Source organism: Epinephelus lanceolatus, chromosome 22 (assembly GCF_041903045.1).
Source record: "Epinephelus lanceolatus isolate andai-2023 chromosome 22, ASM4190304v1, whole genome shotgun sequence".
Lineage (NCBI taxonomy): Eukaryota > Metazoa > Chordata > Actinopteri > Perciformes > Serranidae > Epinephelus > Epinephelus lanceolatus.
In genome coordinates this window covers 13750701-13773352 of record NC_135755.1, presented here as the reverse complement: position 1 = coordinate 13773352, position 22652 = coordinate 13750701, and the positions used below count along the sequence as shown (strand labels likewise).

General features: G+C 42.2%; 2 protein-coding genes across 2 annotated transcripts; one reads left to right on the top strand and one right to left on the bottom strand.

Moving 5' to 3' along the window:
• Positions 1-7663: 7663 nt before the first annotated feature.
• Positions 7664-16020, bottom strand: LOC117246451 (uncharacterized). The gene is made up of 3 exons (XM_033610347.2): positions 15633-16020; positions 10606-13940; positions 7664-10484 (listed from the first exon to the last, which is right to left on the bottom strand). The coding sequence occupies exons 1-3, from the start codon at positions 15706-15708 to the stop codon at positions 10254-10256; spliced, it is 3642 nt and encodes a 1213-aa protein (XP_033466238.1). The 5' UTR covers positions 15709-16020; the 3' UTR covers positions 7664-10253.
• A 3610-nt stretch (positions 16021-19630) lies between these two features.
• ccnb1ip1 (cyclin B1 interacting protein 1) lies at positions 19631-22118 on the top strand. The gene is made up of 4 exons (XM_033610440.2): positions 19631-19927; positions 20059-20205; positions 20507-20681; positions 21687-22118. The coding sequence occupies exons 1-4, from the start codon at positions 19631-19633 to the stop codon at positions 21851-21853; spliced, it is 786 nt and encodes a 261-aa protein (XP_033466331.1). The 3' UTR covers positions 21854-22118.
• The last annotated feature ends 534 nt before the right edge of the window (positions 22119-22652 follow it).

The following is a 22652-nucleotide window of genomic DNA, read 5'->3' as shown; positions in this document are numbered from 1 at the left end:
CCATCTGCGGAGGAAACACAGGTCGTATCAGTGATGCGGTTACCATGGAGACTCATTTGTCATAGCATACATACAGCAAATACTTGTGTTGTTTCAATCCTGTCCGAATCTAGTCAAACAAAAACATATTTACATGCCAAGGGCGCTAATGTGAGAACAAACATGCAAGAAATCACATAATACCATACAAGCCTGGACATTAGAGCCGCGCTGTGTATTGGAGAGCCATTAGGCCGCAAAACAAATGGCCTTTTAAGGTTGAGTGTATTGACAGAGAGACGAGGGAGAGGAGCAAACATGCAGCATGCCTGAAAACACCAGCTCGTCATTAGTAACCACTAGCTGGGGAAGAATTACCGACTGAGAGAGATTTTGACTCATAGCTGCCCACCCATTCACCAACACACACATGCAGAGATTGAGAGTGTCAGCACAGTGGCTGGTCACATGTTTTCCAAAGTTCATCATCCTAGGCATGTATGGAGTTTGATGATGAGTCAGACACATGTTGGACGGCATGTTCATTCACCTCTCTGCATGACTGGCTTCAAAGGGTCAGTGTCATTCTGTGTTAATAGGCTCAACAATCTAAGTGCACACAAACTTGGAAATTAACTGACTGACCTTAATTGACGTTGTAAGCTAATGTTAGCTAAGCATTAGCTTGCTAACTATGTTAACATTAGCCTCGACTGACCGTTTTTTGGGACTAAGTCATTGTTATGCCAGTCATTCGTCTTTGCGCTGTCCCAAGCCAAAACCGGTAAGTCCGAAGTCGAGACTGACAAAGTCCCAAGTCATGTCCCAAGTCGTAAACTATGAGTTTAGAGTCCTAAGCAAGTCATAATACGCACTTTACCAAATGTGATGCCATTTTAAGAACAGATATAAGAACAATATATTAAATTTACAAAAACCATGAATGCTTTTAAAATTTAATTTGTTAAAACAACTTTGCCAAGAAAGTCACTTAGCTGTTAATGTTAGCTAACATTAGCTTGCTAACTATGTTAACATTAGCCTCAACTGACTGTACATTGTGCCAGAGGTGGGACCAAGTAATTGTTTTATAGGTCATAAGTAAGGTTAAAGTGTTTGCACTCAGGTCCTAAGTCAAAACAGGCAGGTCCCAAGTCCTGAACTTTGAGTTTTGAATCCTAAACAAGTCATAATGCGCTTTTTTTAAAACCAAATTTAATGCCATTTTAACAATAGAGTAATAATATATTAAATTTACAAAAATCCTGAACACCTTTTCAATTTGAGTTGGTAAAACAACTTTGCCAAGAAAGCCACTTAGCTGTTAAGCTAACGTAAGCTAACATTAGCTGAGCATTAGCTTGCTAACTGTGTTAACATTAGCCTCAACTGATTGTACTTTGTGCTAGGGGTTGGACCAAGTCATTGTTTTACAAATCACAAATAAGTCTCAAGTGTTTGCACTCAGGTCCGTGATCAAAACAGGCAAGTCCCAAGTCGGGAACTTCAAATGTCAAATCCTAAACAAGTCATAGTTTGCTCTCCACCAAATTTATTGACATTTTAACAACAGAGTAATAATATATTAAATTTACATAAATTCTGAACCCTTTTTAACAAGTGAGTTATTAAAACAACTATGCCAAAAAAGTTACTGTTAACATCAACGCTGTAACGTTAGCTAAGCGTTAGCTCACTAACTATGTTAACATTAGCACTCAGGTCCTAAGTCAAAACTGGCGGGTCCCAAGTCAACTTCTAGTTTCGAATCCTGAAGAATTTATAATGCACTTTTCGTCAAATGTAATGCCATTTTTAACAAGTAATATATTACATTTATAAGTGTCATAAATGCTTTTTAAAATTGAAGTTGTTCAAACAGCTTTATTTTAAAAAGTCACCTAGCTGTTAAGCTAATGTTAGCTAAGCATTAGCTCACTAACTATGTTAACATTAGCCTCGACTAACTGTTCTTTGTGCAACTTCAACTGCCAAATGATGTTGGAAGTTTTTGTGTCTCCATCTGTAATTTTCAACCTGCACATTTTAGGCTACGTACTGCAGTTAGGTTTTTGTTGACCACCTGTATTTTTTGTACACGACAAAATGACCTTTGGTATAATTCTCTCCACATGGTGCTCAGTTACTATCATTAGTTGTTCACGGTTGTCTCCTGCAACTTGATTAGATGCTGTTGGATTGGTTCAAACAAATGGATCTGGGGAATTAAGTGTTGAGTGGTTGGGAATGAATGGCGTTAACGTTTGTTGATTCAGGAAATGAAGGGATTTATTGATTTGTGGTTTTTTAAATAACCTACTGTAATCTTTGGAGTTGGGGGTATTAAGTGTTTTAAAGTCAAAAGGCTCAAGTCAAGGTGAAGTCACAAGATGTTTGAGTCCAAGTCAAGTTGCAAGTTTGATTTTGTCAAGTATAAAGTCATCAAATTTGTGGACCCAAGTCCAAATCATGTGACTTGAGTCCACACTTCTGGTTTGCAGTGATACATCAAAACTTTAAAGACAAATTTCTGGGTTGTTTAAGGGTAAGAGGCGCTTAAGCACCCCTACATTTGGTGGAAAAGTAAAAGTTTAGATGGAGCCGTTGTTTCAAGGTGACATCCAAAACTATTACGTTTTCCTTCCTTATAAAAACTTTTACTTTTCAGGTGAAAAGTGGCTTCAAATCATCAAAAATGTACTTCTTGATGAGCAGATCCAGACGGAGACCGATCAAACAACCAGGAACATTGACTTAGAAGAACAATGAGGTGTGCCGGTGTAAAAATTGATCCCGAGATAATAAGCAGAAGAAGCTAAACAAGTAATACAGCGTGAGACATTTACTGTAGATTCAACCAGAAATTAAGAACAAGGTTTAAAGACAATTATGACAGCTTGTGAGGAGAAGGTACCTTGAGGCAGCAGCAGCAGATCAGCAGCACGTGGGTTCACCAAGGAGAGACTGCGAAGGAAAAGGACAGTAGATTGAGTCTTTCTGCATGTGATTAAACGTGTGCAACACACACTGTTAAAGAAAAGAGAGTGCAAGGTCCAAAAAGCTGCTGATAAGTAACCCTTCATGAGTTACTCAAGGTTACATCCTGGATCAGGGAAACCCTCTCAGCTCAAGTGTGTAGTGAAATGAATCAGGTCCTTTGTTTTTAGGAGATGATCATGAGGAGGCTGAATGTTATCTGAGAGATGACTTAGAGGAGGAACCATCTGGCTGTTGTGATAAAAAAAAGGGGCTATTTGGCATCTTTTTGACATTATAATTATAAGTAAAATGTGAAAAACCTCCTCCAGTCACATTAGGGTGCATCTAAGAGACAGCAAGGCACACGTGGACATTACAGGTTAATAAATGATAAACAGACGGAGCTGTAAACTCTTGTATCCGTGCGCATGAATTATCAGTAAAAGCCTTGCATCTGTTTTGGGCACACTCACCTTCTCCAGACGCGTTTCAGCTCCGTGTGTGTCCTCCTGTGTGTCCTCCTGTGTGTCCAACTTGACCCCAAATAATGTCAAATTTTCTATGTTATCACCTCCTTTCACCAGCTGGACTTTTCCTTGCTCTTTCTCTCTATTAGAGTCAGTAGTAATCCTTCTGCTCGTTCGTCTTCCTCCTCCGTCTTTACGCAGCGGGTTCCTCTGGTTGTGACTGCGCTCCTCAGCTGATGCACTTGAGGCTCTTATGTACTTCTGGTTTCTACTACCAAGGAAACGAGTCACACGGAGGAAGGGGAGGGGAGGGGAAGAGCTTAATTGCCCCGCATTGTGTCTCCTGAGTGAGTTATTACGGAATCAAAGAGTTTTAATTAAATTATGGCGCAAATCAAAGACGTGTTATCATCATCATCATCATCATCGGTGGAGGAGCGCAGTCCTTTGATAAATGTTACAGTGATACTAACAGGCAGTGTGTGTCTACGGACATCATTATATTATTATAATAAAATGTGATGAGTTATAAACTTACTATAAGGCACTAAACTAAACCAATGAAATGTCCATACGACTCATAATATAGTCGTGGAAAGTACTTAAGTCATATTTTGAGGCACTTAACGTGAGTATCTCTATTTTATGTTACTTTATACTTCTACTCAACTACATTTCAGAGGGAAATATTGCACTTCTTACTATATTACACTTATTTTTATTGACTTTACAGACTGATATTATTATTACAAAATATTAACAGCGAATAAAATATCCTAAATTATCACAGATTAGGTTGCAGCAGTATATAAAGTAATAAATTATTCTGAAATGGGCCACTCTGCATATTGAGACTTTTACTCTTGTTACTTTAAGATACTTTTACTTGAGTAAGATTTGTAAGGGACTGTTCTTTATTTATCAGAGGAGTTGAGTGGCTGGATGTGGCTTTGTTTTATTTATTTATTCATTTATTTATTCATTTTGACCCTCCATGAAGCTACAAATATTTTCCCTTGAGCCTTCCTGAGTGACTGGTGGAAAATACATGACCCTACACTGAACATAAACCTACACTTTTATGTATGAAAGTTAAAGGTTAAAAGTTGAGGACGAAATACTGGAGTTGAAAAAAAAAAAAAAAAGCCAATGTTTTTTACTCTTGTCGTGCATGCTAGTTAGTTCGTGCAAACTGCTTATTTTTGGCGGAATTTTAAATGAGACAGAATAATGTGACTTTGATGAAATATATATTTTAAATTCAGATTTGGTTACTTTTTTTTCTTGACAGAAACTTAGGTCACACATAATGTATTCACGGACTATCAAAATGTGAAAACCCAATGCTAATTTTTTATTTTTTATTTTTTATTTTGTTACAGTTTCTGGCTACGATAAATTGTATAATTTTGACGTTGCTTTTTTGTTTTTTTGTTTTTTTAAATCATGCTTTCCAAACCCACCTGGGTTTGGAAGGTATACTTTTAAAAACAAAAAAAATCTTAAGTAAAGTAAATGCAAAATACAGCAATTTAAAATTTTGTGCCCCTCCCAAAAAACATTAATCCCTCCCCAGCACTTAAAAAATTATTTGACATGCCTCTCTCTTTTTGCACCACCCCTCCCCCCATAAGTAATGAACAGTCCCTAACAGAGTGTTTCTACACTGTGGTGTTGCTACTTTTGTTTTCTGAGTTCTTCTTTTGCCACTAGGTATAAATTAAACAAAAATAATGAGACAATCTCATGTCCATTACTGCTGTGGAGGATAATGATTATGATAATGCTAGTAGTGTAAAATAATAATTATACTTTCATTTAAAGAACAAGTCTGAAATGTTTTTTGCCTCACAGCAGCTCCATCTGCAGAATCAAAAGGACAAACATTTCAACAGAAAACAAAGATACACACATTTGAAAACATTCAAGACCCATCAACATGCATTTAATTTGAAATTAAGCTCCACATTTAGTTTTAGGACTGACTGGTGCACAAATGAGTGCTTCAGTCTGACCTTGTTAAAGGCCCTGCATCTTTTAGGCCTATTTTATGGCAGTAATTCATATTCACAGTTCAGGAAATGATTTGGGTCAGACAATGTTGCTGGACAGCCACAATATGTTATTACCGCAGGCTGATTCATTGAGTTTATTCAGCAGTTTTGACTTTACGGTGGAGGACAAACACGTGTACCAGAAGTGAAAAAGAAAAAGAAGAAGAAGAAAGGCAGCTTAGAAAGTTTCTTTGATTTGTCCTTTTGCAGGCAGATTCAATTTGGTCTGTCCAAGATGACAAACGGTCTGTTATTACCCTGGGTATTTGTGAATATACCTGTTATAATGCTGTCAAATGATTTCACTGGTTTGATGGGTGACCAAACTAAAAACCATAGCTCCCTCTTGTGGATTTAAGAAATACTGAAGGAAATTAAATCACAGTGTCACTCAAGTGGGCTTTATTCTGATTTATGTGTCTCTTAAAATGTACAAAAGGAGAGTTTAGATAGTACGTAAAGCAAGAATTAATAGTAATAAACTGTATTTATAAAGCACTTTTCAAAGCAAAGTTACAAGTACTTTACATGGATGAACCAGGACTTTAAACATTGCAGGATTTAGGCAAATAAAATCAAACAATTTAAGTAGTACAGAAAGTAAATGGAGAAAAAAAGATACTTGTACAGACTTATTAAAAAAACAGCAACCAAAAAATGATGTTTTAAAAGCCAAACTAAATATAAAGTTCCCTATTTGGAATTTTCAAGCAGTATAGACATTTAATAAATGGTTTATAGCATATTATAATGTAGTTTTATGTGACTTTAAGGACCTTTTTGGTGTTTTCAATGTACAGTATTTGTCAACAATTAAGTTTCACTATAGTCTCATTTATTATTTTTACACAGCCTCCACTTATGGGTGCCCACAGGAGGAGTTGTAGTTAATAAACACTGCCAACAGCTACACATTAATACCATTTATTAAATGTTTATACTGGTTTTGCTTTAGGAACAAACACAAAAAGTCTAATAAGCAGCACCGCTCTGCCACAGTCTTGTTGACTGACAGCTGTAATTACCGAAATCACTTTAATCAAAGGCAAATGTGGGAATAAACACGTCTTTGTCTTCCAAATGGGTGTTGATTCCTCTTTAATTATAGTTTAAATATGCATATCACAGGCCTTTAACACGTCCAATAACTTTTGTCCTTCCTACTGAAGGTTATTGATGTCCACAGAGAGCTGATTAATGCTTATTGATGAGTGATAAATGTGTTGCATGTGATCCAAGTCTGCAACCATCTCCATCACACCTGTGGACTTTAGTATTCCCCTCCACCTCCCCGATTCCTTCTCCAACTGAAAACTATTAAAATGACTTTTTCTTTATCCTTCTTTCTTTTTTTGATTGAGACACGTCCCTTGTCGCCCACGAACGCATGTGGACAAACTTCTCACACATGGCTCCTTTCACTCCTTTTGTCCCGCTCCCTGCCCTGAGCATTCTTTTCCTTGGTTACCGGTTGTCATGGTTTCAGGAGCCCCTGTAGGCTAAAAACTGGAGGGATTAAAGGCAGCCATTTTGGGGACAGCTGGGCCAGGTTGGTCCCTGTTGCCCCCTGTCCCGCTCCCAGTCACTCTGGGGGGAAGAGGGGTGGCATTGTGTGAGGATTAGAGCTTCCTGTGTGTCAGCTCATTACATGGGGTGGGAGGATAGAGGAGGGGGGGGGAGTACAGGGGTGAGAGGGTGACGGGGGTGAGCAGAAAGAGTGAGGGAGAGAAATGAAAGAGAAAATGAAAGAGAGTGCGTATGAAAGAGCGTATGACACAGAGAGGGTGGAGGGGGAGGCACGGGGGGGAGGGAGGGAGGTGGCGGCCTCTACAGCTGCACCCTCAATCACACTCATACAGGCTCTGATTATCCTTTTCACACATACATACACACACACACACACACACACACACACACAGTGGTGGGGAACTGAAACATATTAAAAGACACTGGGGGCAAAAAAAGGCAGAATTAGGCGACAGCTAGCCTAGCGCCCCAGACAAAGGACCCCCCGATCCAGACACACCGAGAGCTGGAACAAACAAGCGAAAACTGACCAACATGCACACGGAATAAGAGTCATGCAAACAGAATACTTAAACAGATAAATGAATTGACAAAGACGCAAGCTGAAACTGGACCCAGACAAAAAAAAAATACAAGAAACCCACAACAGGTCTCCTCTTCACATTGTTTTATTTATCTTTTATACATCACATGGGAGGCATGGGAACACATTTTGTCATTGCTACAAAAAAAAGGGGTTTACAGAGCATATAAAACTGGGCAAAGCAGGAATGCAGTGCAGACTATTTCTGCAGGAGCAGAAAACTCTCAAGTGCTCTGAGAGAGGAGAGCAGCGGGAAGAAGAGGGGGAGAAGGAAAGATAAAGGAGGGGGAGTTATAACGGACTCATCCTTGACTCTTCAGATCGCGTCGACAACAAGAAAAAAAAACATTTACAATCATCAGTATGAATAATTTGCTGCTAGCAAATTTTGTAAGTACAAGGAGTGTTCACAGAAGTACGGATAATCCAACACAATCATCGTCATCATTATCGTCATGGTTATCACCATTGCTAATGTGTTTGTTTAAAGAAATACTTCACCCCCCTAAATGATCATTTGTACATCAATTACTCCCCGCTTGTTATGTTGAAAATGGGAAGACAACTTTGTTTTTCTCGCATTCCTCCTATGTGGACGAAGAATCCAAAAAAGTCTAACATTCTTGATGAACTGACCAAATCTTAGTCTCGCCCGTTGAACAAACTTGACCAAAAAAGCATGGCGGTGTCCATTCCGCTTAGCCGGGGGCCACATTGTTTATTAGATAGTTTTTCGGCGTCAAGCAATAGGCTATTGCTTAAGAAGCAAACGATCATGATATTATCTTTTATGAACAAGGCAAAATGACGAGAGGATGACAAGACTATCAGTCAACATTGAAAGTACTCTATGAATTTATTACTGACCTGGAGCAGACCTAATGTTTGTCTCTCTTTACTGTAGAAAGGTACGCTAGTTACTTCGGGGCAGCACGCAGCCTTATGGCGGTAATAAAAAGAAAGGAACGTTAGCTTTGATTTGGCTAACGATAATTCATCTGATCTTAAAATTATGTCAGCAACCACTGGTTCTGTCCAAATCTCTTTAAAGTTACCACAGAAGTAAGGACGATGCAAATCTGGCTGATGCTGATCTGAAATGAGGCTTGCTCCTCTTGATGTAGCTTTGCGTAGGCTAGCTAGTTAGCTAGAGTTTTGCTAACATTATCTAACTTTAGCTGGGACTATAGAGTGCTCCAGCGATGATTACATGAAAGTTAGTGTCAGCCTGGTTCCCTCGTCAAAAAAGTCAATGGGGTTTCCATTGGATTTTGGATTAGGCCTATTGCAGAAAATAAGCTCTTTGGCTAACAAATGTTTATTATAGCTACACGTTTTGTTCAGTAAGATACTCCTCGCAATTGAACACCACTTTAATGATTTTTAAAAGCTTTAATGCAATCCCTAAAAGTAAAAAGCTGATGTTCGGCTATAAACACACTACACCACAGTGACACAACATAACGTTGCCACCTGAACGAGGCTGTCAAGTCGGTTCGGCGCGATGACATTCTGTAGTCTCATTTAGCTACTTGTTAGAAACCACCTTTTTAAGACACATGAAAGTTTCAAAATTCACATGTGGGGTATTGTCTGACGCATTTTATGTCATAAAACAAAACGTGAACATTTCTTAAGCTTGTGTTACCCACAGACCTTATTTCAGGCATCTAACAAAAAACCCTAAGACTCTAAGACAAGAGAACCTGGAGTGCTAAAATGATAAATCATTTCCAGGTTTTAGGGTTTCATTTCTGATGCACTCTGTATATAAAGTAATGTGTCCATGAAGATTGGGACAGTCCCTAAGCCACATCTCATTTGCGCATGAGACTGTTTAAATAGTAAGGTTTTAGTCAAAATGCATGTTTGTGAAGACTTAGATTATACCTCACGAGTTGTGTGAGAGTTTGTAAACAGATGTTTATATATAGTTCTGCAGCTGTTAAACCTGGATCCCTATGAGTTCAGTTTATCAAGAATTTTCTCCATTTTTTGATTCTTTGTTCACTGTGGTTGCATTCCAGAAAAAACAACATTTTCCTCTGAAATTCAGTGCAACAGGGGGTGAGTAAATGACATACAAATGATTATGTGATGGTGAAGTATGCCTTTAAGAAGATGTTTCGGCAGCACAGGACACAGTGCAACTCGCAGTGCAACTCAGCACATCTTAAACATGCTTTCAGCAGCATGGCATTAAAACAAAGGAAAGAAGAAAGTAACAATAAAAAGGCATAAATGTAACCGCAGCTCATATTTACAATCATTGGCCATTACTAATTTGGCCTGTTTTGGTATGGAGTTCATCTTGTTAAACGCTGGACCGTCCCTCTTATTCCAATCAGCTTAGAAAGTATGTGCTGAAATAGGTGTCAGCAAAAGAAAAGCGCAAACAATTAATTCTCATTGTGACAATTCTGTGAAGTGTGTAAGATAAGGCCTCACTGTGGTCTTTGAAATACAAAAATACATGGCTAAAATACTACATTCACAAATCTCTTGCAATGTTACTACAATACAAACTAGATCTATCTGCCTAATACAAAAGGTAAACATGAATTAGAATTAATAACTCTAGAAAACAAATCTTATTCTATTAAAAAAATACATTCCCTTGTCAGGACCCTTTTTAAAGACTGTCATTTAAGGATGCTAACTTGTCTACGCAGTAGTGTCCATAGGCTCGGCCGCCACATTAGAAACAACACTGATGGGTAGAGGATCTGTGCTGTCACCTTCTCCCGAGGATTGAGCCAATCCCTGCTTTTCCTCCTGCTGTACCGGGTTCTTATTGGCTGAATGTGAGCTGGGTTCCTCTGCAATATCAGTGTCATTGGTTTGAGCCTTGGAGGGGGTGTTGGTTGACACTCCAGGGTGAGTTTTCATATGGCCCTATTGATGGGAGACAAAACACAAGGGAGCTGAGATCTTCTCTTGACATAAAAACTACGTACAACATCAAAATCATTGACTTTTGACCCAAGAACAAATCCACAATATCTGCAATCCTTACCTTAAGTCCACTACGGCTGGCATATGCCTTTCCACACTGGGAGCAGCTGTAGGGTTTGTCAGGACGAGCAGGCTGGGTGTGCAGTGCTGGTGCTGGGACAGGGGGCTCTGGGTCCTCTGAGGGCTTTTCCTGCACACCATGACCCCCCTCCATGGGAGCGTCCTTCTCCGGCTCTGGATCCAACACTGGTAAAGGCTCTCTGGTGGTCTCACTAATGCCTTTGCTTTGGGCTGCATCTCTCTCCTGTGCCTCCTGTGGTTGACTGCCACAGGCCTCTTCTGCTTCAGGAATAGCTTTTGGGCTGGCAGGTGGGGTGAGTGCAGGTGAGGGATTCGCAGCTGGTGGTTTGGGGCTAGGATCAGGACTTGTGGTGGGCTTTTCTGTGGAGCAGGCTTCATCATTACTAACCTCTGCATCATTTTCTAATCCAGGCTTTGAAACACAGAGAGACAAAGGGGTGTCATCTGCCTCTGCGTCTTTATTCACTACATCTGAATGAGAACTAGCTAAGGGTGCTTTGAATGGGCTGGTGCTGCCCAGGTCAGTGTGGGTCTCCTCCTCAGAGTACATGGAGCCGTTCGCGGGGCTACCATCAGCTAGGGCGTTGTCTCCCAGATGCAGGGGGTCCTCAACTCCCACTGAGGGGGGATTACGGGTCAGGGGTGGGCTAACACTGGGTGTTGAGCCTTCCGATTCTTCCGTCTTCACAGAGGTGGCATCAGCTGCTGTGGATTTCTTCGACCCTGAGTTGAGAGCTTCAGCTGGAGACTTGGACCTTGTTGTTAAGGCCAGAGGGAGAAGTTGTTGGGCTTTAGATGGGGAGTTATTGTCATTGAAGACAGCATCCTGTGTTTCCGCCACATCTTCAGGAGGTATATCTTCATCAGGTGGTATTTGCCCTCCTAGGTGCAAGCGGATATGGTGCTGAAGAACCACAGCATTGGTGAACTTGCGTGGGCACAATGGGCAGGAGTTTAAGGCACGGGAGTTGGCTGGTCTTGCGCGGTGAGTGGCCAGGTGGGCCCTGAGGCTGCCCTTGGTGGAGAACGAACGGCCACACAGCTTACAAGGGAATGGGCGCTCTCCCAGATGTGTGGCCTGGTGCAAACGCAGAGCTCTGGGGCAGCTGAGGACACGCAGACACACTCCACACTGATTTGCAGCCTGAACTGTAGGCAGAGAAGGGGTAGTCGTTGTTGTTGTAGTGCTAGAACCTGAGACTCCCTGGCTGGTCACTAATCCAGCAGCATTGGCACTTGGGCTCAGGCCGAGAGCAGCTAACATTTCCCTGCGATAGGCACTGGAGGTGGTGGACAAGTCATGGCCATGTGTGTCCCCGTTTGCTTCAGCAGGTGATTGCGAGGAGGTGGACGAAGAAGAGGCACCTCCTTGTGGCTGCTTTTCAAGCTTCTGTACCAGGCGCTGCAGCTTGGAGGTGTCTGAGGTCTGGATAGAGGTGGTGGGAGAGGATGAAGAGGGGGAGGAGGTTGATGGTTTGGGGAAAGGTGGAAAGGGGAAGGGTAGCTGATGAGGTGAAGTGAGGTGGGAGGCCGATGGGTGGCCCGGGGGCCGGAGAAGTGCAAGGTGATGAGGGGAGGTACCGCCAGGGAAGAGAATCTTGGGGAGGTGGGCCAGCTGGGAATATGGGGAGGTTGTATGGAGGGTGGAGTGAGGGGGGGTGTTTTCATCAAATCGCTGCTGCTTTGCTCCTTTGAACTGGCTGCCCATGGTGGAGGTGGAAGACGAGGACGAAGATGAGGAAGGCAGTCCGGTGGTAGATGCGCTGGCAGCAGCTGCAGCCGAGGCTCTGTTCAGCTGTAGCAGTGAATGGGCTGTGGACAGCAACGCCATATCCACTGAGGGGGGCAGAGGTAGAGAGGAGGGCGAGGGCCGAGCAGATGCACCAGACAGGAATCCTAAAGAAGCCATGTTGTCTGCCATCCCGGGAATGCTTCCTTTCACTGCATTAAATGGCTCGTCATCATCAGCCCGCCGTTTTCTCCTCCTCTGGATGGGACCGGGAGCACTCTGTGTTTGCTCTGACAGTGCTGGGGGCAGCAGGGAGAGGGACAGCTCTGGGTTCTGCTCTCTGTGTCGCAGGAAATGAGCTTTGAGGTTCCCTCTGGTTGTAAAACGGCTCAAGCAGACTGGACACTGGTAGGGCCTTTCACCTGTATGTGACCTCAGGTGGATCTGGAGTGATGAGTCGCTGCTTAACACCTTCCCACAAAAACGGCACACATGTTGAGGGCGTCCTGAAGAGGAGGCAGAGCCCAGGGAGGAGCTGGGCTGGAGATCCTGGGAATGACTGGTGGTAGGAAGGGGAGGAGTCGGGAAACTGATACCATTGCTATGACCAAACGAGGAAGTGTTGGATGATTTCTCGTGGAGGTAGCGTGGCGGTAGCCCCAATGACAAGGACAGAGGGTGTAGGGAGGCTGCAGAGGAGCTGATGGTAGATGAAATAGACGAGGAAGATAATGAAGAAGAGGTAGAGGAGGATGAAGCTCTGCTGCCATTGACATGTGAAGTACCTGACTTGGAGACGGATGGCTGGGGGAAGAGGGAAGATGGGAGGCCAGTCAAGAGCGATGAGGCTGTGGTTACTGGCGTGGCAGTGGAGGGGTGTGTTGGTGACGAAGATGCTGCTCCTGTGGACTTCTGGTTGCTGTCTGCACCACTGGCTTGTGTGTTGTTACTATCTTGGCCAAAGACAGCGCCTCCGAGCCTCAGAACGTGCCTACAGATCTCCTCTGTTATCTGCATCTGGTGGATTTGCCTCTGCTGTAAAACCCTCAGCTCCTCCAGGAGCACAGCCAGGGTTGGCGAGACCTGAATCTGTCCCTGCTGCCCCGGAGAGCTTGAGGCCTGCTGATGACCTGGACTGGCGCTGTCGCGGTGAGGCGGCACACACTGAGAAGAGGAGGAGGAGGAAGAGGAGGAGGAGGTAGTGGTGGTGGCTGAGCTGCCCATCGGGGGGGAGGTCATGGTGGAGTGAGAGTTTCCTTGGTGGGACAGGCTGTGGGAACCTGAGGTTTGACCCAAGGGAGGAGGTGAGTGAGTTTGGGATGACAGCGAGGGGTGAGGGAAGTCTGGGGAGAGGGAAGAGTGGGTGTTTGGGAGGGATGTGGTGAAGGGGGCGATGTGGCTGGGCCAGTGGGGAGGAGGTGAGCTCTCACTGGGCAAGGAGGGCGCGTGGAGCCCACCAGGGGATGGGCGAGGGGCCAGAGGCGGCTGGCAGTCTTGAAGAGAGGTGGGGGATGAGGAGGACGATCCTGATGAGGTCACTTCTGAGCCAAGAGATGTGGATGGTGACTTCATGCCCAGGTGATCATCTGAGGATTGAAAAAGAGGATAAAGAGCTTTTTGAGAACTTTGTTTCTTTGCAGGGACATTATTATGCAACACCCAGTCTCCAGTATCAGCCCAAATATCCAGGTATGTAAATTAATTAAAACTTTCCGCTCCAGTTACAGTGCCTGTTTATTTCATTGATTCCAGTTATTCTTTACAAATTTAGTTAGCAAATTTGTGTGCATACCAAAAGATCCTGTTACGACTTCAAAAAGAAATGCCTGCTAGGAAGTGGCCTTGAACAAGCAAATAAACAAATGGAAGAAACTCAGCGAGTCTATGAGTCTTTGTAATGTCTTGTCTCAATCTGTGCTCTCCGAAGCAAAACTCCTCAAACATCTTGCACACACAAAAAAGCTTACAGACCACCTTGCTGCTATGGCAACACATTTTAGAGGACAATGGGCATCACCAAGACAACCCATAACCCCTCTTAACCCACCCCCTCCCTACAGCAGTTACGTCTTTCATCTCCCCATTCACCCTTCCCCCCTGACGTCACAGTGGAGGTCAAGGGTCAGGCCACGCTAAGGGTTCTGGGCACTGTCCAGACACTCTGATTGGTCAACTAATCTGACCTCTGCTGCTCAGGGGTCAAATTCTTTCAGAATCTTGAGCACGGAGTGAGAAAGAGTAAAAAGAAGGGGGGAGGGTAACAACAATGGAGAGACAAACTAACTATTCCCTCCTGGAGTGATATAGTGATGGAATGAAAGACTGTACCTCAGTGAAATTCCTTCAATGTGACTTATAAACAAACCTGAACCTGCAGGAAACACACAAAAAACTCCCAGGATGAACTTTCTTTTTGGAAGTTTACCTGCTGGGAGTCTCATAGGTGCATGCACTTGAAGATATAACCCATTGCAACACAGAGCAAGTGCAGGAACAATCTCTCTATCCCCTCTGAATCTTTTTTTGTCATCCATCTGAGCCCCCCCAACTGTGTAGGAGTATACAGTCAATAGGGTTGGGGGGCGAAAAAGAGGGAGAAAGAAAGGGGAGGGAGGTATTGTAGGTGGAAAATGGGGGAAGAGGGGTGCAAGGCATGGACGAAGAGCAAAAGAAGAGGAGAATAGAAGGGTGGAAGATTAATCTTTACCAAAAACACTGCCTTCCCTTCCCCCCACCCATTGCACCTTATTGTTAACAAATAAGAGAGTGCTCTATACTAATCAAAGACCTCCAGCAGTCAGCGCTGAGCAGCCTGTTGGTTTCCTGGAGGACGAACAGCACATGAAAATGGCCACAGATGTATGTTAGTTAATCCCACTCTATTCATTTCACAGGGACAAGTTTATTGGCCCCAACCAAAGTGCCTAAGGCTTCCATTTAGTGGGGCCCATTAGAGTGAATGGCTGAGCAGGAGGGGTTGACAAACTTAGATCTTACACTTTTTTTTTAAGTCTGTGAAATCAGGTGCGTTTGTTGGAATGCGGCCATGCATACATAAACTTGTGAATATCACTAAAACCAACGAGAAATCGCGCAACAATTAGCGCACAAATACATGAAACCCAAACTTTTGCTTTGCTTCAGCTCTCTCAAGAGTCCCGGACTCTGAAAGTGAATTTTGCATGCAGGGGTGCGCGCTGTTAAGTTGCAGGATGGATGCACTCTTTCAAGAAATTCAAGGCAAAAACGCATGCACGCTCTTAAAGATGTTTACTCACCGTGAGATAGCAGCCGTGGGCCCCCCGGATCCGCGTTAACGAGATGCTGGGGTCGCTTCTGCTTCCGGCGTGACATGATTCACTGCGACTCAGACAGAGAGGGGGGCATCAGTCGGTTGAATGGCAGAAGGCACGTTTTTGCGCACTTGGAAAGCGCTCCTGGAACCATCCGAGCAACTAAAGCTCAAAAGTCGCGCACATCCCGCACATCGGGACGAAAAGAGAATTTAAAAAAGAAGTAAAAAGGAGCGTCTTCTTATGTAAGAGAGTCAAAAAAATAGCGCAGAGGTGTTTGGAAATCCGCAGGTCTGCGCCGCGTCATATGAAGCTGCCGTGAGTGCGTGTGTGTGGCTGTTTTCTAAAGTCTCTTCTCCCCCAAAAAACTTGTCCAATTTGCGCCCCTCCTCTCTCACTGCTGCCCCGCTGCATGCACATACAGGGAACACACACACACACACATGCAAACACACACACACACACGCCATACACACTCACACACACAGAACCACTCCTTGTTCTTCAATGATATTTGCATTTCAATGGCGTGTAACACACAGCCTCCCTGGTTCTCTCTTTCTCTTTCTCCCCAGCTTTATTTTTCTTTACACACTCACGCAGCAGCTATAAACTTTCAATAAAACATGACAATTAGGTGTCAAAGCAGTTGGATGGCTTAAAAGCACATTTAAATGCGCGCTTGAACAATTTAATTCCTTAAAAAAAATTAAATCATTCATGGAAGACAGTAAAATCATTATAGGCCAGATTAACACGTCTAAAAGAGGTGTAACAGGTGACTCATCCATCATCTGTTCAGCACCCCCAGGTGTACTTATTCTCTGCAAGGTGGGCACATAATGAAATAATAATAATAGTAATAATTATCATGCAGGTGGTTTCCATCAGCAAGAGTCAAAAATCCGTCTTCCCAGTGGTGTTAATGCGCCACATGAGGAGCTCAGGCGATATTTCTACCCTTTGATTTCCATAGAGCCAATTATCAGCAACAGTGCAGTGAGTTGTGTGCAAGTGGGGCCACACAGCCATTCCACATGCATGTATTTCGTGTGTTATCACCAAGCGTATAATACCCCCCCCTTCCACCCCCCAAAAAAGCATCTTACACTGGAGCTCTATTTAAAAGGCAGAGAATAGATGGGAATCTTTGACAATGGCGCGCTGGACACAGTTGAGTGAGCATCTCCCCTCTCTCACTATGAACCCCCGGATCCACTGCTGCACAGCACAATGCCCCTCTTTCACCCCCCGCCTTTACTCCTGTACCACGTGGAGAAATGGATAAAAGAGACAGAGGAGAAAAAAAAGTGGGAGGAGGTGGAGGAGAAGGGGGAGGAGGGGGGGCCATATTTAAGTAGGTGTCTGGTATTATACATATATCTACTCAGAGGCTGTGTAAGAAAACAGGGCATTATTTGGTTTTTGGGAAATAACTGCCATGTTTATCTGAAGGGTTACAGTTTGGGCTGCTCTTTAAAGTATCTGACTTTCTTTAGCTTAATCAGCACCTGGAGAATAAACAAAATGTAATGTAATGGTGATGTAATGCCAAAGTTCAGGTTGCATTAAGTCATATTCAGTGGCGGAATAAGTTCCCAGAGTCTAACTTATTTAAGCTGCAATATCACATTATACAAATAGCCTATAAAGTTAAATTCAAAATTTGTCTTTGTCCTAAACATGTTTGATATTCAGCATTTTTAGACAAACTACAAGTTAATTTTAAAATATCTGAATTTAATGTTTTTCAGATCTTCCCCTTGAGACTTGAGACCCGAGCAGCCAATCAGATTACAGAAACATCCATATATTGTTTAGCGATTAGACTTCTGACCCTTTTATTAATTCTAGCCTATATTATATTTCATTTTAATTGTATTTATTTATTGCTCAGCCATTTGACATGGCCAGATGTTAATAAAGAATAAAAATGGAGAAAAATAAAATTCGTTATCTCCCGAAATAATCGTAAATATTCCATTACGCTAAGTTTCCGTCAAAGTTTAGCAGAAAATATAGTTTTAAAAGTCAAAGTTTGAACAGAAAGCAGACGTAAGTTTACCCTGAGAGCTCATCACTTTACACATAAAACTTAAATAAAGCTAAAGGAAAAGCAATATTTTCTGTCTTTGTCCTAAACATGTCTAAAATTCTGAATTTTTAGACATAATATAAGTTATACTATAAGTATTTATCTCGCGTCACAGAGTGAAGAGTAGGCTTGCCCTTTTTTTACGTCATATTTAGGAAAACATTCATATATTGTTTTCTGATTACACCTCAGACCCTTTTGCTTATTTTCCATGTTCGTTCTCTATTAAATCTGTCATTTGTACTGGTTGTACTTTATTATCAGCTTGATGATGTCATGGCCAGAAGTTAATAAAGTTTAAAAATGGGAAAAAAGTTGGTACCTTCCAAAATTAATCGTAAATATTCTGTTACGTTATGTTTTCTGTCAAAGAAAGAAAACTAAATTTTCTGTCTTTCCCTAAATATTTCAAAAAAATCAGCATTTTTAGACTTACTGTAGGTTCATTTTTACAATGTTGAATTAACGTTTTCAGATGTTGACACTTTAAGTTGCAATCAGCCAATCAGATTACAGTATTCATAAAGCGTCACCTGTAGAGTGAAGAGTCGGCCTACAGCTATCTCCCCTATTTACAGAATATTTACAATTACATTTAGCCTATATATTGTTTTCTGTTCAGAGCTCTGGTCCTTTTATTTATGTTATATTTTATTAAATTATTTTTTGTTTATTGTCCATGCTAGCCTATGTAATTTGCACTGATTGTACTTAATTATCAGTTTGACGATGTAAGGGCCAGAAGTTAATAAAGGTTAAACATAAAAAGAAGTTGGTATCTCACAAAATTAATCGTAAATATTCCATTATGTTAAGTTTTCTGTCAAAGTTTAACAGAAAATATAGTTTTAAAAGTCAAAGTTTGAACAGAAAGCACACATAACTTTATCCCGAGAGCTCATTACTATACAACTTAAATAAAGCTAAAGGAACAACTGTATTTTCTGTCTTTGTTTCAAATTCAGCATTTTTAGACTTAATGTAGTTTCATTTTTAAATATATGAAATTACTGTTTTCAGATTTTACCGTTAAGACGTTGAGTTGCAATCAGCCAATCAGATTACAGTATTAATTACGCGTCACCTGTCGTCACCTGCAGAGTGAAGCGCTAGCTAACCGGTAACAGGTTTGTATTTCCCGAAATTAACCGTAAATATTCCGGTAAAGTGTCCGTTTGTTCAACACCAATTAGTTTTAAAAGTCAAAGTTGTGCTTTTTAAACTGAGCAGTTGAATATGAAGTGGATATAACATTTAGCCCGAGAGCTCGTCACTTTACCTGCTAACATGCTAATGCTAATGGCAGTTAAGCTAGCTGTGTACCCTAACCTTAGCTAAGCTATATAGCTCTTCATACAGCCGTAAGTTGTGATATTTGGGGTGTTTAGTGTTTCCTTATCTAGTATATTATCTTACTGATCATTTGAAATAGATAAGAAGTCAAAATGAAAATTAAAAGTAAAGTTTTAGGTCATTGATGAGGACTTAAAGGCAGAGTTAGCCCTGTAACATTTTGTGTTTACTTGTTGCTTTCATAACATCAGGAGTCTACATATTGCCTTACTCAAAAAATGATGGGAAAGGAAAACTAATAATGCATGAAATAGGAAAATTCAGTCAATACACACACACACACACACAAGAAAATATGGTGATTTTAAGTTCCTAAATATCACCAAATAGGACCTTGAAATAAATTAAAACCTCCTAGAATTTGAAGATCATAATTTATAAATGTCTCCCAAGTGGATATTTTATTTGCTTTACCTTGATATGGTTGAGATCTTTCAAACTCTAAATATATGTAATTGTTTTATCAAACCTTCAACTTGTCTATTGTGTTGATCTCCATTACTAAAATGTTCCTGCGCTCTCCACAGCTGTGGCCATGTCTCTCTGTGACGACACACTCCTATGCAACTTCCCAAAGTGTCGGACCAAGCTGAGCGGCTTCGCCTGGGTCACGGCTTGCTCACACGTTTTCTGTGATCAGCATGGGTCAGGTGAGTTCAGCCGCTCTCCTGCAATCTGCCCGGCCTGCTCCTCTGCGCTGTCTGGGAAGCTGGACATCGTGAGGACGGAGCTGTCGCCCTCTGAGGAATACAAAGCCATGGTGCTGGCAGGTCTGCGACCAGACGTAGTTCTGGACATCAGCGCCCGCGCTTTGGCCTTCTGGAGCTATCAGGTCACTTATCTTTCTGTTTGTATGTATATGAACATAGTGTAGCTCTGAATCTGCAAGCCTTGGAATATCTGTGTCAGTTTGTCTTCTCTTTACCTCTAAAACACCCAACTCATCAGTCTCCTTGTAAACAGGTCCATCAGGAGCATATGTTTCAAGAGTACAGTCTGTCACGGGCCGAGACACAGCTGAAGCAGATGGAGAAGGTGCTGACCCAGCAGAACCAGAGCAGAGAAGTGGAGCTCAGTGGCATGAGGGGGGAAATCGCCTCCCTGAAGAAAGTAAGCCACTGTTCTTGAACTCAGGTGCAGATTCAGAATGTCACGCTTGAAATAAGCACCTCTATGATTTGACAAGGCCGTCGTGGGTGAAAAATAGCCAAGCCTCCCCTCAGTACAAAGGGCCTGATGTGGGGAAGCGACAGAGGAGTGGCTTCATGGTCACTATCGTTATCTCTTTTTTGACCATAGATGATGAAGACATAAAAATAGGAGCCGTAAACTTCATGTACTTAATGTAGTAAATATTTACGTGTTCCTAATCGTGAAATCCGTTTGGTGTGTACAATCTTGTTTCCTCCAGGTGATGGAGGAGTATAAAAGGAAGTACACTGAGGTGTCTGAGAGGCTGATGGAGAGGAACAGGCAGTACCAGAAACTACAGGGGCTGTACGACTCTCTGAGGCTGCGCAACATGGTGGTGGATGTCGGGGAAAGAGATACGCAGACACAACCGGGACATCAAGGCTACAACACCGGTAAGAGCAATTTGAACTTGGATTAAAGTTAAAGTTTAAAGGTACACTGTTTAAATAACAGATGCTTGGTCTTTTTGTACAGAACATTAATTTATATTTTACAATGAGAGAAATGGATGAGAGTGTAGGAGTTTATGAATGATCACGCCACAGGTTCTGCCTTTACATATATACTAAAGTGTTGAAAATTTGCTCTGTGGAAACTTGTGAATTGGAAGCATATAAGCGAAATATTTGCACACTTGTAGGTCGACAGGTAGGTTGGAGAAGACCTTGGGCCTGCTGTAGAAGAACAAATAAACTCCTACTACACTTGCAATGTGAGATTTATAGGGAACGTCTTAGTACAGAGACCTTCATCAGGTTATTATTTGGTCGAAAAAATAAATCGATGAAGGTCTCGGGGGGGCACAGAGCCAGGGGAAAAATATGGAGTGAAACGAAGTTAAACAAATATGATTATGTAGGGAAATTAAAGAAGAGTTTGCTGATGTTATCATGCTGTTTACTCCAATAAAATTCATTATTGGTCCTTTTTTATCAGTTGCTTCCCCGAATATTGTTAATGGTTGATAAAACATTGTGGGGTTGGAGGCATTAACTTTTTTTGGCATGACAGAAAAAGATTAAGAACCACTACTGTACTGAAATACTTGCAATAAATCTGTCACAGTTGGAGGTGTAGATGGTGGAGTTCTTTGTTCTTCTGATATTTTATAGAACAAATTGGTCTATTAATTAGACCACAGATTAATCGATAATGAAAGTCCAAAACAAAATATTTGGCAGCAAAAGGAATCAACTTTAACGCTTTGTCACGTCGCACTGATTAATGAGAAAAGGAAGGAAGCAGAGAGAGAATCATGCTAAGTGGCACAAAGGGAGACAAAGCTGTAGGTGTTCTGTCAAGAGTCATTAAGAGAGAACAGTAGGAGTAATGAGCTGATTGTCTATGTAAGGGAATTTCACTCAGTGTAACAATGAGAGACATCCGTCAACCCCCAGGGGCAGCTCGGCAGGCGACTCCCCAGAGGAGCCCTCAGTTCCTCTCCCTGGGCCCTGACGGGGACAGCAGGTTCTTCTCCTGCCTGGAGCCTGACGGAGCCAAGACCTTCTTCCAGTTCAGCTCCCCTGCCAGGGAAAGAGGCCGGCCCTTCATCAAGAAGCACTGAGACGGCAACAGGTTTCATAGCGACTGTAGCACTACGTTTATATATGTTAACAGTGTTCTGATGTTTTAGTATTTATATAGTTGGTGGTGTTCACCCTGAGTGTATTAATATAATATTAACTCTTTTTGTCCAATAGTAACAAATATTGGAGTCAAACTAGGAGCGAAATCCAGTTGTTATATTTTAGTGCTGGTTTCTCGAAGTACTTGAAAAGACAATGTAAATACAGTATAAACTCTGTTTCCAAAGAGCATTGCTTCACAGTCTTCTGTTCATGTAGATTGTGTCGGATTTAAATTAATTTATAGTAAAAGCATCTCGTCAAAGACAAACATGTTTAAGGAATTAAAATACAGCTACAGTTGGTAACTTATGAAAATAACTGTCATATTTCCTGAAAGAAGTATGAGACAGATAGTCTGTGAAAAACACACGTCCCTCCTTTTCCTACTGCCTCTGATGGCGTTTGCCAGTATCTACCGCAGCACACCAAAAACAACTAATGAGAGCCGAGGCGTCTCTAACGCAGCTGTCGATCGCTAGCCCCTTTTACACTGCCAGATTTTTGGTGAATATTGGGCCGTTTTGCTGGCAAGCTGCGAGCGTTTAGACACACAGAGCTGGATTGGCGAGTTGATCCAAGGTGCCCAATTTTCCGCCTCGTAGGGTAGACATATTGGCGGAACCTTTTTGGTTTAAAAAGAACGAGGCGCCCTTCCACTTCAGGAGGGGCTGTTGATGACTTGTGGGAGGAGCTGTTGATGACGGCACACGTGCGAGCCACTGGCGGTGGATAAAC